The sequence below is a fragment of the Dromiciops gliroides genome, chromosome 2 (assembly GCF_019393635.1).
Source record: "Dromiciops gliroides isolate mDroGli1 chromosome 2, mDroGli1.pri, whole genome shotgun sequence".
Lineage (NCBI taxonomy): Eukaryota > Metazoa > Chordata > Mammalia > Microbiotheria > Microbiotheriidae > Dromiciops > Dromiciops gliroides.
In genome coordinates, this window is record NC_057862.1 from 369488799 (window position 1) to 369501718 (window position 12920).

General features: G+C 36.9%; 1 protein-coding gene across 1 annotated transcript in view; it reads right to left on the reverse strand.

Moving 5' to 3' along the window:
• MROH8 (maestro heat like repeat family member 8) overlaps positions 1-11453 on the reverse strand; it is a 53256-nt gene extending 41803 nt beyond the window's left edge. The window contains exons 1-5 of the mRNA XM_043980787.1: positions 11401-11453; positions 10148-10291; positions 8630-8657; positions 4168-4251; positions 1559-1681 (exon numbers count right to left, since the gene is read on the reverse strand). Of these exons, the coding sequence (XP_043836722.1) occupies positions 1559-1681; positions 4168-4251; positions 8630-8657; positions 10148-10291; positions 11401-11453 (432 nt within the window). The remainder of the gene's footprint in view (positions 1-1558; positions 1682-4167; positions 4252-8629; positions 8658-10147; positions 10292-11400) is intronic.
• Positions 11454-12920: the final 1467 nt, after the last annotated feature.

Below are 12920 nucleotides of genomic sequence, written 5' to 3' on the forward strand. Positions count from 1 at the left end.
CATATGACTACACATTATTTTTATTTTTTCATCAAAAAACTGCCTGTTCATATCCTTTGACCATTTATCAATTGGGGAATGACTTGTATTCTTGGTTTGTTTGTTTGTTTGTTTTTTGTGTGTGTGAGGGACAATGGGGGTTAAGTGACTTGCCTAGGATCACACAGCTAGTAAGTGTCAAGTGTCTGAGGCCGGATTTGAACTCAGGTCCTCCTGACTCCAGGGCCAGTGCTCTATCCACTGCGACACCTAGCTGCCTCGGAATGACTTGTATTCTTATAGATTGACAGAGTTCTTTATGAGATGAGACCTTTATCTGAGAAACTGTCTATAAAATTTTTTCTTTCAATTTTCTGCTTTCCTTCAGATCTTGGCTATATTAGTTTTATTTGTACAAAACCTTTTTAAAGTAATAAAAATTATACATTTTACACCTCTGAATGCTCTCTATCTCTTGTTTATTCATAAATTATTTGTCTATCGATAAGTCATAAGTAATATGTTCCATATTCTTCAAAATTTCTTGCAATATTTCCCTTTACATCTTGATAATGTATCCATCTATCTACACCTTATCTTGGTAAAGGGTATAAGATATTGGTCTATCCCCAATTTCTGTCAAAATGCTTTTCAGCTTTTTTTTTGAACCAAATAATGACTTCTTATCCCCCAAACTTAAGTCTTTACATTTGTCAAACACAAGGTTACTATAGTCATTTGCTGCTATAATTATTTGTCTACTCTGTTCCACTGACCTACCCTTCTGTTTCTTAGCCAGTACCAAATAGTTTTGATAATTACTACCTTATAGTTTAAGATTTGGTCTTGCTAAACCTCCTTCCTTTACATTTTTTAAAATGGTTCCTTTGATATTCTTGACCTTTTGTTCTTCCAAATGATTTTTTTTCATTTTTTTTCTAACTCAATAAAATAATTCTTTTTTGCTAATTTAATTGGGATGGCATTAAGTATATAAATTAGTTTAGGTTAAACTGTCATTTTTATTACATTGGCCCAGCCTACCCATGAACAATTATTATTTCTTCAATTATTTAAATCTGATTTTATTTGTATAAAAAGGTTTTTAAAAATAATTTTGTTCATAAAGTTCCTATACTTTTATATTGCCTAGAGTTATATATATTATACTGCCTAGAGTTTAAATATATAATTTTATACTGCCTAGAGTTTTATATATATATAAATACATACAAATTTAAAGCAAAGTTCATAGTAGAGATTTGAGGTTTCATACGTAATTCTTTTTTTTCTGTTCCATGTATACAGAAATATTTGTGTCAATTGACATTTGTTAAGTCCAGAATAACAAAAATTTTTTAAGAATTCATCTGACCTATAGATTTATCATCAAATACTTTTATAATTCTTGTACGTGGTTTTGCCTGAGGCAGATCCTGATGCCCATATACAGTTATTATGCCATGAAAACTCCATTTGTAGGTGGGGGAAGGAAGGATAAAGCATTAATAACCATTTTGCCAATGAAAAAATAAATCCAGGATAATTTATGAAAATTTAATAAGGCTGAAGTACTCACAGCTATAGCATCCAAGATTTGTGAGATGTGCTCATGAATGAATGATTCAGTGGTTTCATTATAGGGTAAAGTTTGGCTGAGAGTGGACAAAGATCGCAAGAATGTCAGCTTTTCAAGATCACCCTGAATTCATCGGGGGAAAAAAGAATATGAGATAGGTGCTTAATAAATGTTCATTGTATTTAAGGATTTTTTTAAAAAGCATGGAATATTAGATCTGGAAGGGATCCAGAGATAACAAAGTCTAATTTGTTTTTTACAGATGTAGAAACCAAGGCCCAGATAACATAGTGTAGTCTATGTTTTGTGGGGCCAAAATGCCAAGAATGCACATACATAAGTGATTTGCTTGAAGTTTACAAAGCTAGGACCAGAAACCTGGAACATTACACACTGTCCTTTTCACTATACCATGTTTAATACCTTACATGCATATATATATATATATATATGTGTGTGTGTGTGTGTGTGTGTATATGTATATGTATATATATATATATATACACCACTTTTTTCTTGGTTGCTTTCTTTTTAATCTTTTTTAAAAAATATTGAGTTCCAAATTCCCTCCCTCCAGCCACTCTCCCACCCATTGAGAAATCAAGCAACATGATGTCCAGCATACATATGTAGTCATGTAAAACATTTCCATATTAGCCAAGTTGCAAAAAATAAATAAAAAGTAAAATAAATAAGTATGCTTCAATCTACACTCAGAGTTCAACAGTTTGTTTTCTGGAGGTAGACAGCATTTTTCATCATAAGTTCCTTGGAACTGTCTTGGATTATTGCATTGATCAGAGTAGCTTAGTTTTTCACAGTTGATCATCTTTATAATATTATTTTAACTGTTTGAAATGTTCTCCTGGTTCTATTAACCTCACTTTGCATCACATATATGTCTTCCAAGGTTTTTCTGAACCCATCCCTCTCATTATTTCTTATAGCACAAGACTATTGCATCACAGTCATATACGACAACTTGTTCACCCATTCTGTAATGGATGGGCAAACTCTCAATGTCCAATTCTTGCCACCATGAAAAGAGCTGCTATAAATATCTTTGTACACAGATTCTTTCTTTTTTCTTTGATCTCTTAGGAGTGGTTTGGCTGGCTCAAAGGGTATACTCAGCTTTATAGTCCTTTGGGGCTTAGTTCCTAAATTATTCTCCAGAATGATTAGGCCATTTCACAACTCCACCAACAGTGTATTGGTGTTCCTATTTTTCTACATGCCTTCTAATATTTGTCATTTTCCTTTTCTGTAATATTAGTCAATCTCATAGGTGTGAGGTGGTACCTCAGAGTTCTTTTAATTTGCATTTCTCTAATAGTAGTGATTTAGAGCATTTTGACTATTGATAGCTCTGATTTCTTCTGGAACTTGCCTGTCCATATCCTCTGACCATTTATCAATTGGGGAATGACTCTTATTTTTATAACCTTGGCTCAGTTCCCTATATTTGAGAAATTAAGCTTTATCAAAGAAATTTGTTATAATTCCCTTAGTTTCCCACATACACACCCAGTTTCCTTTTAATTTTGGCTGCACTGTTTTCATTTGTACAAAAAATTTTTAATTTCATGCAACCAAAATGATCAACTTTATCTCCTGTGATCCTCTCTCTATCTTTTATTTAGTCAGATTCTTCCCTTATCTTCGAATAGAACTGTGAAGAAACTTTTCCAAATGTTTTAATATCTGCTATTTCATTTGATCCAATATTGTTATATTAATTAGTATTGTATATGTATTTTGTTTTGTCCCAAGACTTTTGTGCTGAAATTTATCATTTTATAAGCCCAAGAATAAACAAATATATCATCTTCAGTTCTCTCAGAAGATAATGTAATGAGGGGAAATGCTACTGACTAAATTCAATTTGCCCAGCAAGAAGGATTTGAATGTTAAACTGGAAACAATGAGAACTCTGGGATAAAATCACCATTATTAACTCTAATATTTTGGAATCTGTAACAGTCAAGAATGGGGGACTGGTTTGATGTGGCATGTAGATGTCAGGAAAGCAAATTTTTAAAAATTCAGAGAAAAGGAAGGTCTAAGTAGACACTCTTAAAATGAAAATGGATCAAGAAGGATGAGGAGTTTCTAAAACCAAATTCTGATAATATAATTATAAATGATCCTAATTAGGAAGAAACATAGAAGGGAAAAGTGGCTCACAAGAAGCCCCAAGTGCCTTATACAAAAACTATGAGGATGCACACACCAAGAACAGTAAACATAAAGGAGCCCTTCCAGCCAGGTTGTAGAATAAGTATCAGAAAGGGTGCATTCAGAATGAGAGCAGGCTTATGGAGAATGTTAAGGAGGACAAAAACAGGGAAAGCAGAATTATTCCACTTTTGTTTGTATTCTCTGCTAATCACCTTCAAAGTAACAAGCAAAGAACAAATATAATTAAAAGAGAATTAGGCAGTGAGTGCTTATGAGCATGAACCAGGTCCTAGAAAATTAAGTATCTATGAAAGGGGTATGAATGTGTAGAAGTACCAATCAGAGATGATGTGAAGTTGGCTCATAGCCTTCCGATCACCATTAAGGTAGTCCTGAATGGAATTTATCAGCCTTCTATATATTTGTACCTGGGCCCCCCTCAGGTTCTGAATGTATGACATTTTCCGCAACAATTTTTCGAGAAGTTCCAGGGGTATCAGAAATGTCTGAGTCTAATTAAAAAAAAAAGGTGAAAGTTAAAACTTCCTGTATTATGGTGAAATAGTATAGCATAGTAAAAAGAATACTTGCAACAAATATGTATTAAGTTCCCTCTGTGAAGTGGTGGCACTCATGTCCTAGTCCATTAATATATGTATAGACTAAAATTAGAATCAAACAGAGTAGATTAGCATGGTCTTTATTTAAGGCTCATGTGCACAATATTCCATAGTTAGGGGAATCTCCATCTGATTTCATATTTTATAGATACTTCTCTTATACACTTATATTTTGATCTCTGCTATATTTGTTTCTGTATATGTATTATCATAACTACTAAGTTATAAATTCAATGAGTGCCAGGATCATGTCTTATTTATCTCAGTATCTCTCCCAGCACTTCAGTGCAATGAATTATATATGCTTAATAAATGTTTGTAGAATATTGAATGACTTTCGGCAAATAATTTAACCTGTTTCCATATTTGCATAATGAAGGGATGGAATTGGATGCTGTTAAAGGTTCTTTTTATCTATAATAATTCTTTATTTCTGTAATGACATGGGCTAAATATATGGTGAGAGGCAGAAGACCTGGGTTCATTTCCCATCTTGGATTCACGCTAACTTTGTGACTCTGATCAGATCACTGAACCTTGGTATCCACAGCTTACTCTTTTGGAGTATAAGTAACAAAATAGTTGTGGATCTGTGTTGGTAGGGGAAACTTTCTCATTAGAATTTCCTATCCCAATGAAATCATAGATTTGGCCAAATATTCAGTAGTCAGAAAAATCATAATGGTAGCATTGGGGAAAGAAAGGGGACGGTTTCCTATGAATTCAATGCATACAGGAAACTCTTGATGTAGAAATTCCCTCCACTAATGCTGACCATCAGCTGTCTATACTTTTTTATCTTACAGAGTTGCCTAGAGTAATGAGGGGTTCAAGTGACTTGCCTAAGATCCCAGGGTCTTCTGACTCAAAGGCTGGCCTTCTAACCATTATTCTACCTTGTCTCTCCATGGTCAATATAGTTCAATATTATTGAACTATAGTAAGAGCTGAATTACCTCTTCATTATCTTTTCCTTAGATAAGTGATAGTGATCATAGGCCCATTACTATTTCTTTTTTCATATCTATTCAACTTTATTTTCTACTTCCTCCTCATATAAACTCTCTGCTTTAGTCAGGTCAGCTTTCTTACTATTTTCTCCCAGATACCAGACATGTTTGCAAATTTGTTCCTACCTTCATGTATTTGTTTATCATTTCCCCTGGAATTCCTCTACTATTCACTAATATAGGATCCTGAATTTTCCATCTTGTAAAATCCGGCACTTCCTTTTACGGTTCAGCTGAAGTTATACTTCTTTCATAAAATCTTCCCTTGGGCAGCTAGGTGGCACAGTGAATAAAGCACCAGCCCTGGATTCAGGAGGACCTGAGTTCAAATCCGCCTCAGACACTTAACACTTACTAGTTGTGTGACCCATGGCAAGTCACTTAACACTCATTGCCCTGCCCCCCCCCCAAAGTTAGGAAGATGCTCTCCAATCAAAATTGATAGTGTTTTGGGGCAGTTAGCCATTGGCTCGCTAAAGGATCAGCCACAACCCTGGTATCCTTTAGAAAAGTAATATTTTCTAAGAGATAAGAAGAGCTCTCTCAATTGGGAGGGAGTCACTTCTGATACTCAAGAAGAGAGCCAGCTATGGAAGAAGAAGCCAACTCTTGAGAAGAAAGTGCTCTTTGCCTTTTCCCTTGAGTCTCACCTAGGGTCCTGAGGGGGAAAAAAGATATTTCACTGTCCTTTTTAACCCAATGGTTCCTGGAAGCAGAACAATTCACCCTATACTAAACCAGTGGACAACAGGCCCAGAGAGTGCAGATGGAGCCAAGCAGAACTATGGAGAGGAGCAGGGAGTCCAGCAGACTGACACTGCCAACAAAGATTCCATGCCTAACAGGAATAGCATGGTACTATGAGAAGAAAAAAGACAACAGGCCCTGCAGCACAAAAGGGATAAGATTTGCCCGTGTCATGTGTCTTCTCTACATGGTTGACTCTCTACTGGTATTCTCTTTGTGTGCCCACTCTTCCTACTAACACTATGTATTTGTGGAAAAGTGTACCCTAGGTTAATGGGGGAATGTTTTGTTGTTATGGTTCATGCTGGGCCATGTCAATAAATGATTTTGTTTTGAGCTGTGTCAATTGCTTGGCTACTGAAAATAAGTGTACTTTGATAGGGGCTAATAAGCTATGATTTTAGGGGGTAAGGGGAACTGGGAAGGGAATATGCATTTATTAAGTGCCTACTATGTGCCAGATACTGTGCTAAGTGTTTTACAAATATTAACTCATTTGATCTTCACAATAACCCTGAGAGAAAGGTGCTGTTATCTTCAATTTATAGTTGAGGAAACTGGAGTAAATAGAGGTTAAGTGACTTGTCCTGGGTCACAGCTAGTAAGTATCTGAGGTGGGATTTGAACTCAGGTTTCCTGACTCCAGGTCCATCGCCCTATCCACTATGCTACCTGGATGCTTCTATTTTAGCAGTGTAAACTGACAAAATGCCTTGATCTCCATTTTGAAAGGGAATGTTACATGATGATGAAATAAGGCATGGTCCATATGAAGGGATAGAGATAGGGACTAGACCTTTGATTTCATAGATTTAAGGAACTCTCAGCTAAAGAATCTCCTTCTGGGGGGCAGCTAGGTGGCATAGTGGATAAAGCACTGGCCCTGGATTCAGGAGGACCTGAGTTCAAGTCTGGCCTCAGACACTTAACAGTAGCTGTGTGACCCTGGGCAAGTCACTTAACCCTCATTGCCCCGCAAAAAAAAAAAAAAAAAAAAAAAGAATCTCCTTCTGCCAATGCAGGTCAGTATCTTCTCTGAAATTCGGAGTCTTGGTGCCTCGATGACTGAGCAGTTAAGTGACTTGTACAGTGTCCTCTGGTTGGACACTATAGGTCAAAGGCAGGACCTGAACCTAGGTCTTCCTGGCCTTGAGGCTGACTTTCGTCCATTATGCCAGCTGCCTCTCATACACAAATAATTCTAATACAAAGACAAATTCGGTAAATGCAAAGAGAGATCCAAAGTACAAAATACATCTGAGGAAAGAGGTCACTTCTAGCTTGGACATTCAAAAAGAGGCTTTGTGGATAAAATGGCCCCTGGGGGAAGTGATGAGGCAAGGCAAGGATTTTCACTGATATGGGGGAGGGATGGGATAGAGGAAGCCATCCTAAGAAGGAAGTACAGAGTAAGTAATGGTAAAGAGCTTAGAAGGAGAATGCTGATAACAGAAAACTAAGCTGGCTACAACTAGAGTTAGCTGGAACATAAGGGACAGAATAGGAAGAGAAGTAGAGCAAAAAGTGCTGGATTCTGTGAACAGTAGGACAGTAGACTTCAGTGGCCCCTAACAGTTTCTGACTTAATCAGAGTAATGAATTAAGATTGTTGTGGTTGAAGAAGGAAGAGACTAGAGGCAGAAACGGTAGTAAGGAGTCTACCAGAGCTTATGGGGGCTTGAACTTTAGGAGTAACAAGAAAAATGGAAATGAGGGAACAGACTAAAAACATACTGTGAAGGTAGAATCAATAAGCATCGGCTATTAATTGGATGTAGAGTATGAGGAAGAAATGAAACAAAAAGGATGACTTCAAAGTTTTGAATTTGACTAGAAGAAGGGTGGTACCATCAATGGAAATAGAGATTTGCTGATAAGAAAATGAGCTCAGTTCTAAACATGTTGGCTTTGAGATGATGGTAGGACATGTAGACGGTGGCTAAAAATATGGGAGGGACTATAGCCCTCCTAGGAAATTCTGCTCTATGTTGAACTGAAATCTGCTTTCCTATTTATTTCTACCCATTAATATTTATTTTCCAACTGCCTTTCATATATCTCAAGACAGCTATTATGCTCCCTGTAAATCTTTTTTTTTTTTAATACAGACTAAACATTTCTAATTCCTTTAACAAATCCTCATAAGGCATGGTTTTGAGTCCCCTTACCACGTGGCTCCCCCTCTTCGGGATTTGCTTCAGCATGACAATGTCACTCCTAAGACATGATGCCTAGAACTCAACAAAATATTCCAAATGAGTTCTGACTAGTTTGTGTTATTAGTGATACCTTGTATACAAAAGTAATCTCTTTTTTCCCCTAGACACTAAATAAACTTCTACTGATGCCAACTAACGTACCATCTAAGTCCACTTTTTAAATACCATTTTGTCTCAGGAATGCTCTAGGACCAAGAGTTAGAGTAAATCATAATTCTGTAAGAATTAAAACTGTTGGTTACTAACCTGGGATAATAGAAACCTGGCAGGTGTAAATAGACTAATGCATATTACCGATGTTGACTTGTACACATGAAGTTGGCTAAAAGATAATATCCAAGAGATATACGACCAGCAAGGGAGGCAGGTGGATCATATAGTAAGAGCAACAGACAAGAGCCCTTGTACTGCATTGGTAGCTACAATTTTTTTTTTCCAGGGCAATGAGGGTTAAAGTGACTTGCCTAGAGTCACACAGCTAGTAAGTGTCAAGTGTCTGAGGCCGGATTTGAAGTCAGGTACTCCTGAATCCAGGGCCGGTGCTTTATCCACAGTGCCACCTAATTGCCCCCAAATGAACTTTTCTTTCTTTTCTTTTCTCTTTCTTCTTTCCTTTCTTCCTTCCTTCCTTTCTTTTTTTTCTTGGCACTCAGGGTTAAGTGATTTGCCCAGGATCACACAGCTAGTAAGTGTCAGAAGCTGGATTTGAACTCAGGTCCTCTCGACTCCAGGGCTGATGTTCTATCCACTGTGCCACCTAGCTGCCCCCCTTTTTTTTTGGGGCAATGAGGGTTAAGTAACTTGGCCCAAGGTCACACAGCTAGTAAGTGTCAAGTGTCTGAGGCCACATTTGAACTCAGGTCCTCCTGAATCCAGGGCTGGTGCTTTATCCACTGCACCACCTAGCTGCCCCAAGTATCTACAAAATATTAAAACACCTGGAGGAAGGCCTCCTTTGCATGAGATTACTAAATGGAAGAGTTAAAGCAAAGACAGACAAGAAAAATGTGCAAAAAAGGAGCCATGGATGGGTCACAATCTGAAGCAGTACAGGAAGAAACTACATCCAAAGAGAGCAGAAATGCATCCAAACCCTGTCGATGGTATTAGATTTTTCTTTTGTTGCTACACCACATTACAGAATCATTTTGAGTTTGCAGTCAATTGTAGCTACTAGATGGGGTACAGTGTACCATGTTTTATTTCACCTTTATCCCCAGTGAAAGAAACCTAGAAAGTAGTAAGTCATTGAATCAGTGTTTTGGGAATTTAATTAAAATCTTCTTCACACAAATTGCTACCAAGCTATGTCCTATCCAGCCTGTGTTTCTGCAACTTATTTTTTAAATCTAAGTACAGAAAACTATCACTAACATCACTAACAGCTTTGATTTGCTAGATTCAGTCCCTTTCCAGCTTGTAGAGTGATCATCAAGGATACTAAATATTTTGTATTATATTGTTCCTTTCTCTTATTTATATCTAGGAACAGGGCCACAAAAGCAAAGGGTTGAAGTCAGAAGGCCTGAGTTCTAATCCTGTTTCTGCCACTTACTATCTAAGTGACATTGAGCAAGTCACTTAACTTTTCTGGGTCTTGGTCTCCTCATATAGAAAAGGAGATTAGACTAAATGATCTCTGAATTCCCTTCTGACTCTAAATTTTACAATCCATAGGTTTAAGGAACTCTAAATTTTATAATCTTGAAAGTCAATCTTGTCTTCCTAACTTGATTACAAGTTCCCAAAGGACAGGGACCAGATTTGTAGCCTCTAAAGTGGTTAGCATAGTGCTTATACCCAGTTAGTTACTTGGCAGACTTATCAGCTTTACCTATGAAATCAGGGTTATTTGGATCTTTCTTACTCCCTTCCAAGTTGCTTAGCTGTAAGTCTACACTTCCAGAATCACTGTCAGAACCATAGGGAGACACCATTTCTTCAAGAATGTTGAACCTAGGAATAAACGTAGAATTAAAAGACAGAAATTTCTTTCCCTTGGGATGATAGAATTGTTGAGCACCTTGTGAAAAATCAATGATTTGCAAGTCTGAGTTATTCCTCTAACCAAATAATAAATCCTACTCATATTGGCTCAGAGAAAAGAGGCGAAAAAATGTAACAAATGAGGTATCAGACCTGGTCATGTTAAGTGACATAGGAGAGTTCTGGAGCTGGAGCCCCCTGGAAGACCTGAGTTCAAATTTGCCCTTGGGATCTTACTAGCTGTCTGATTCTGGGCAAGACACTTAATCTCTGCCTCAATTTCCTTATCTGTAAAATAGGGATAATAATAATAGTACCTACCTTCAGAATTGTTGCGAGGATCAAATGAGAGAAAAATCGGAAAGTAGTTAGCAAACCCTAAAGGGCTATATAAATACTCTCATTAATTGTGTGACTTTGAGCAAGTCACAATTTCTCTGGGCTTCAGTTTCCTCATCTGAAAAATAAAAGGGATGGACATGATCCCTACAGTCTCTTTAAGCTAAGTCTGGAGCTATGATTCTAATTATTTACCCTTTTTACCTACCCCACAAGCAGATTCTTATTCTTTCACCAATTTCCTACCATGCTTCTAAAAGAATTTTGTAACCAAGTCACATGCAAGAGTGATTTAATAAGCAAAATCTCTCCCTTAACTCTTCTCTCCCTCACTTTCAGACTTACATAATTATTTGGCAAATGCAAAGGAAGTAAAATGAAGTAGGAACTAAACCCTAACAGAGTTCCAGTCAAGTGTTAGTCTCAACAAGGAATTTCTGTACTAAAGAAGAGGTAATTCAGGGTTCAATACTAGTGGTTAGAAGTGATCAATTAGTCTGAGTTAGGAAAATGAGGTACATAATTTTGATGGTCAAAAAATCCTCTGTTTTTTGGGTCTCTGATATCCACAAGGTTTGCTTGTAATAAAATACTTCTATTCTAGATTCACTCTGCTCAAGTCTCACATAATTTTTTCCTACTCTTTTCTAGAAATTTCCAAGCCCCAAGCCTGTACAGTTGGTACCTTGCTGGACAATATCAAATCTCCTGATTTGAGATAGGAAAACAATCAAATGAACCTGCCTTTTTCCCTATAGACCCCTTGGTCCTTGTTGCCTGCATTATTGAACATCCGTGAATTAAAACACTCTATAAAAAAAAGGCCTATGGTTTAAGTATTAAAATCTAATATTACCAGATGAGATAATATTTGTAAAGTGCTTAACATGGTACCTGGCACACAGAAGGCACTTAATTATCTTTTCTATTTTATTCTTTCTGCCACAGATCTTATGGCATAATGGCACAGGCAGTTCTTTCTATCTCTTCTTGCATCTTCCCCTCTCTGTAGTCCTTTATTTTCTTTTTCTTCCTGTGTCCTCTTCTCCCAAAAGTCACTTGGGGACAGAGATCTAGGCTGCTGAATAAGGAATTGCCAGATCTGGGAAGGGGCTAGGAAGCTTTGAGAGCCAACCCCCAGATAAACCACCATTAAAGGGGAGGGAATCAGAAATTGATTAATAGGGGAAAATAAGTAGGGGAAGGTCTGAAATTACCAAAGATCTAAGGAAGAAAACTAAGACTTTAAACAAAAGAAGATAAATCAACAGGGAAAACATTAAAATAAGAAGGAAACAAGCAGAAGCTTCCAGATGAATGGTTCCTTCTATTTTATTTTATTTTTTTATAGATGCATCATGAACCTGCTATTGTTCTGGACAGAAAAACTGTATATGACCTGATGGTTGTGCAGCCCTTTATTTTTTTTAATTTTTTTAAAATTTTTTATTTAATTATTATTATTATTATTATATATATATATATTTTTTTGCCGGGCAATGAGGTTAAGTGACTTGCCCAGGGTCACACAGCTAGTAAGTGTCAAGTGTCTAAGGCCACATTTGAACTCAGGTTCTTCTGAATCCCGGGCTGGTGCTTTATCCACTGTGCCACCTAGCAGCCCCTGTGCAGTCCTTTAAAAGTTTTGGGTTTTTTTGTAATGTACATAACATTTCTACTGAAAATGGAAAAATCTGTGTACTTCTGATTTTATTAATTAAATGGTACAATGTTTTTCCTTTCCTGATGGTGATATCAGGGGGTTTTCTGTTTATCTTGCATAACTTCAGGTTTCTGATCCTATCTGACTAGTAAAGCAATTGCTCTAGTCAATCTTCACATCACCGTCTGAAAATAGGAAGGCCTCCTATTTCATTCCTGCCAGTCACCAAAATCACATGACCTAACTAAACCAATTCAGTGGCTGTTGATAAACTAATTAGACTACATAGAGCTTCAGGAAAGAAAAGAAAATCTAAAACAACCATGTAAATAGCGACTCAGGATCAGCAATGTTTTTAGAAGAAAGTTTCATCTGCACAGCAACGATTCAATGTGTGCCAGCACATCTCAGTCACTGGACAGCTGTGTACTCGCACAGCTTATTGGGAACTTTGCTTCAAATCTAATAAACCAGTCCAGGCATCTATGAATAAATACTGCAAAATGATGCAAATGATCCAACACTCGAGAAAGAAGACCCTGTGGAATCTGAGGAGAAAGTGGAACCACAAAAAAATGCTGTTCCCGAGTGGTTTAA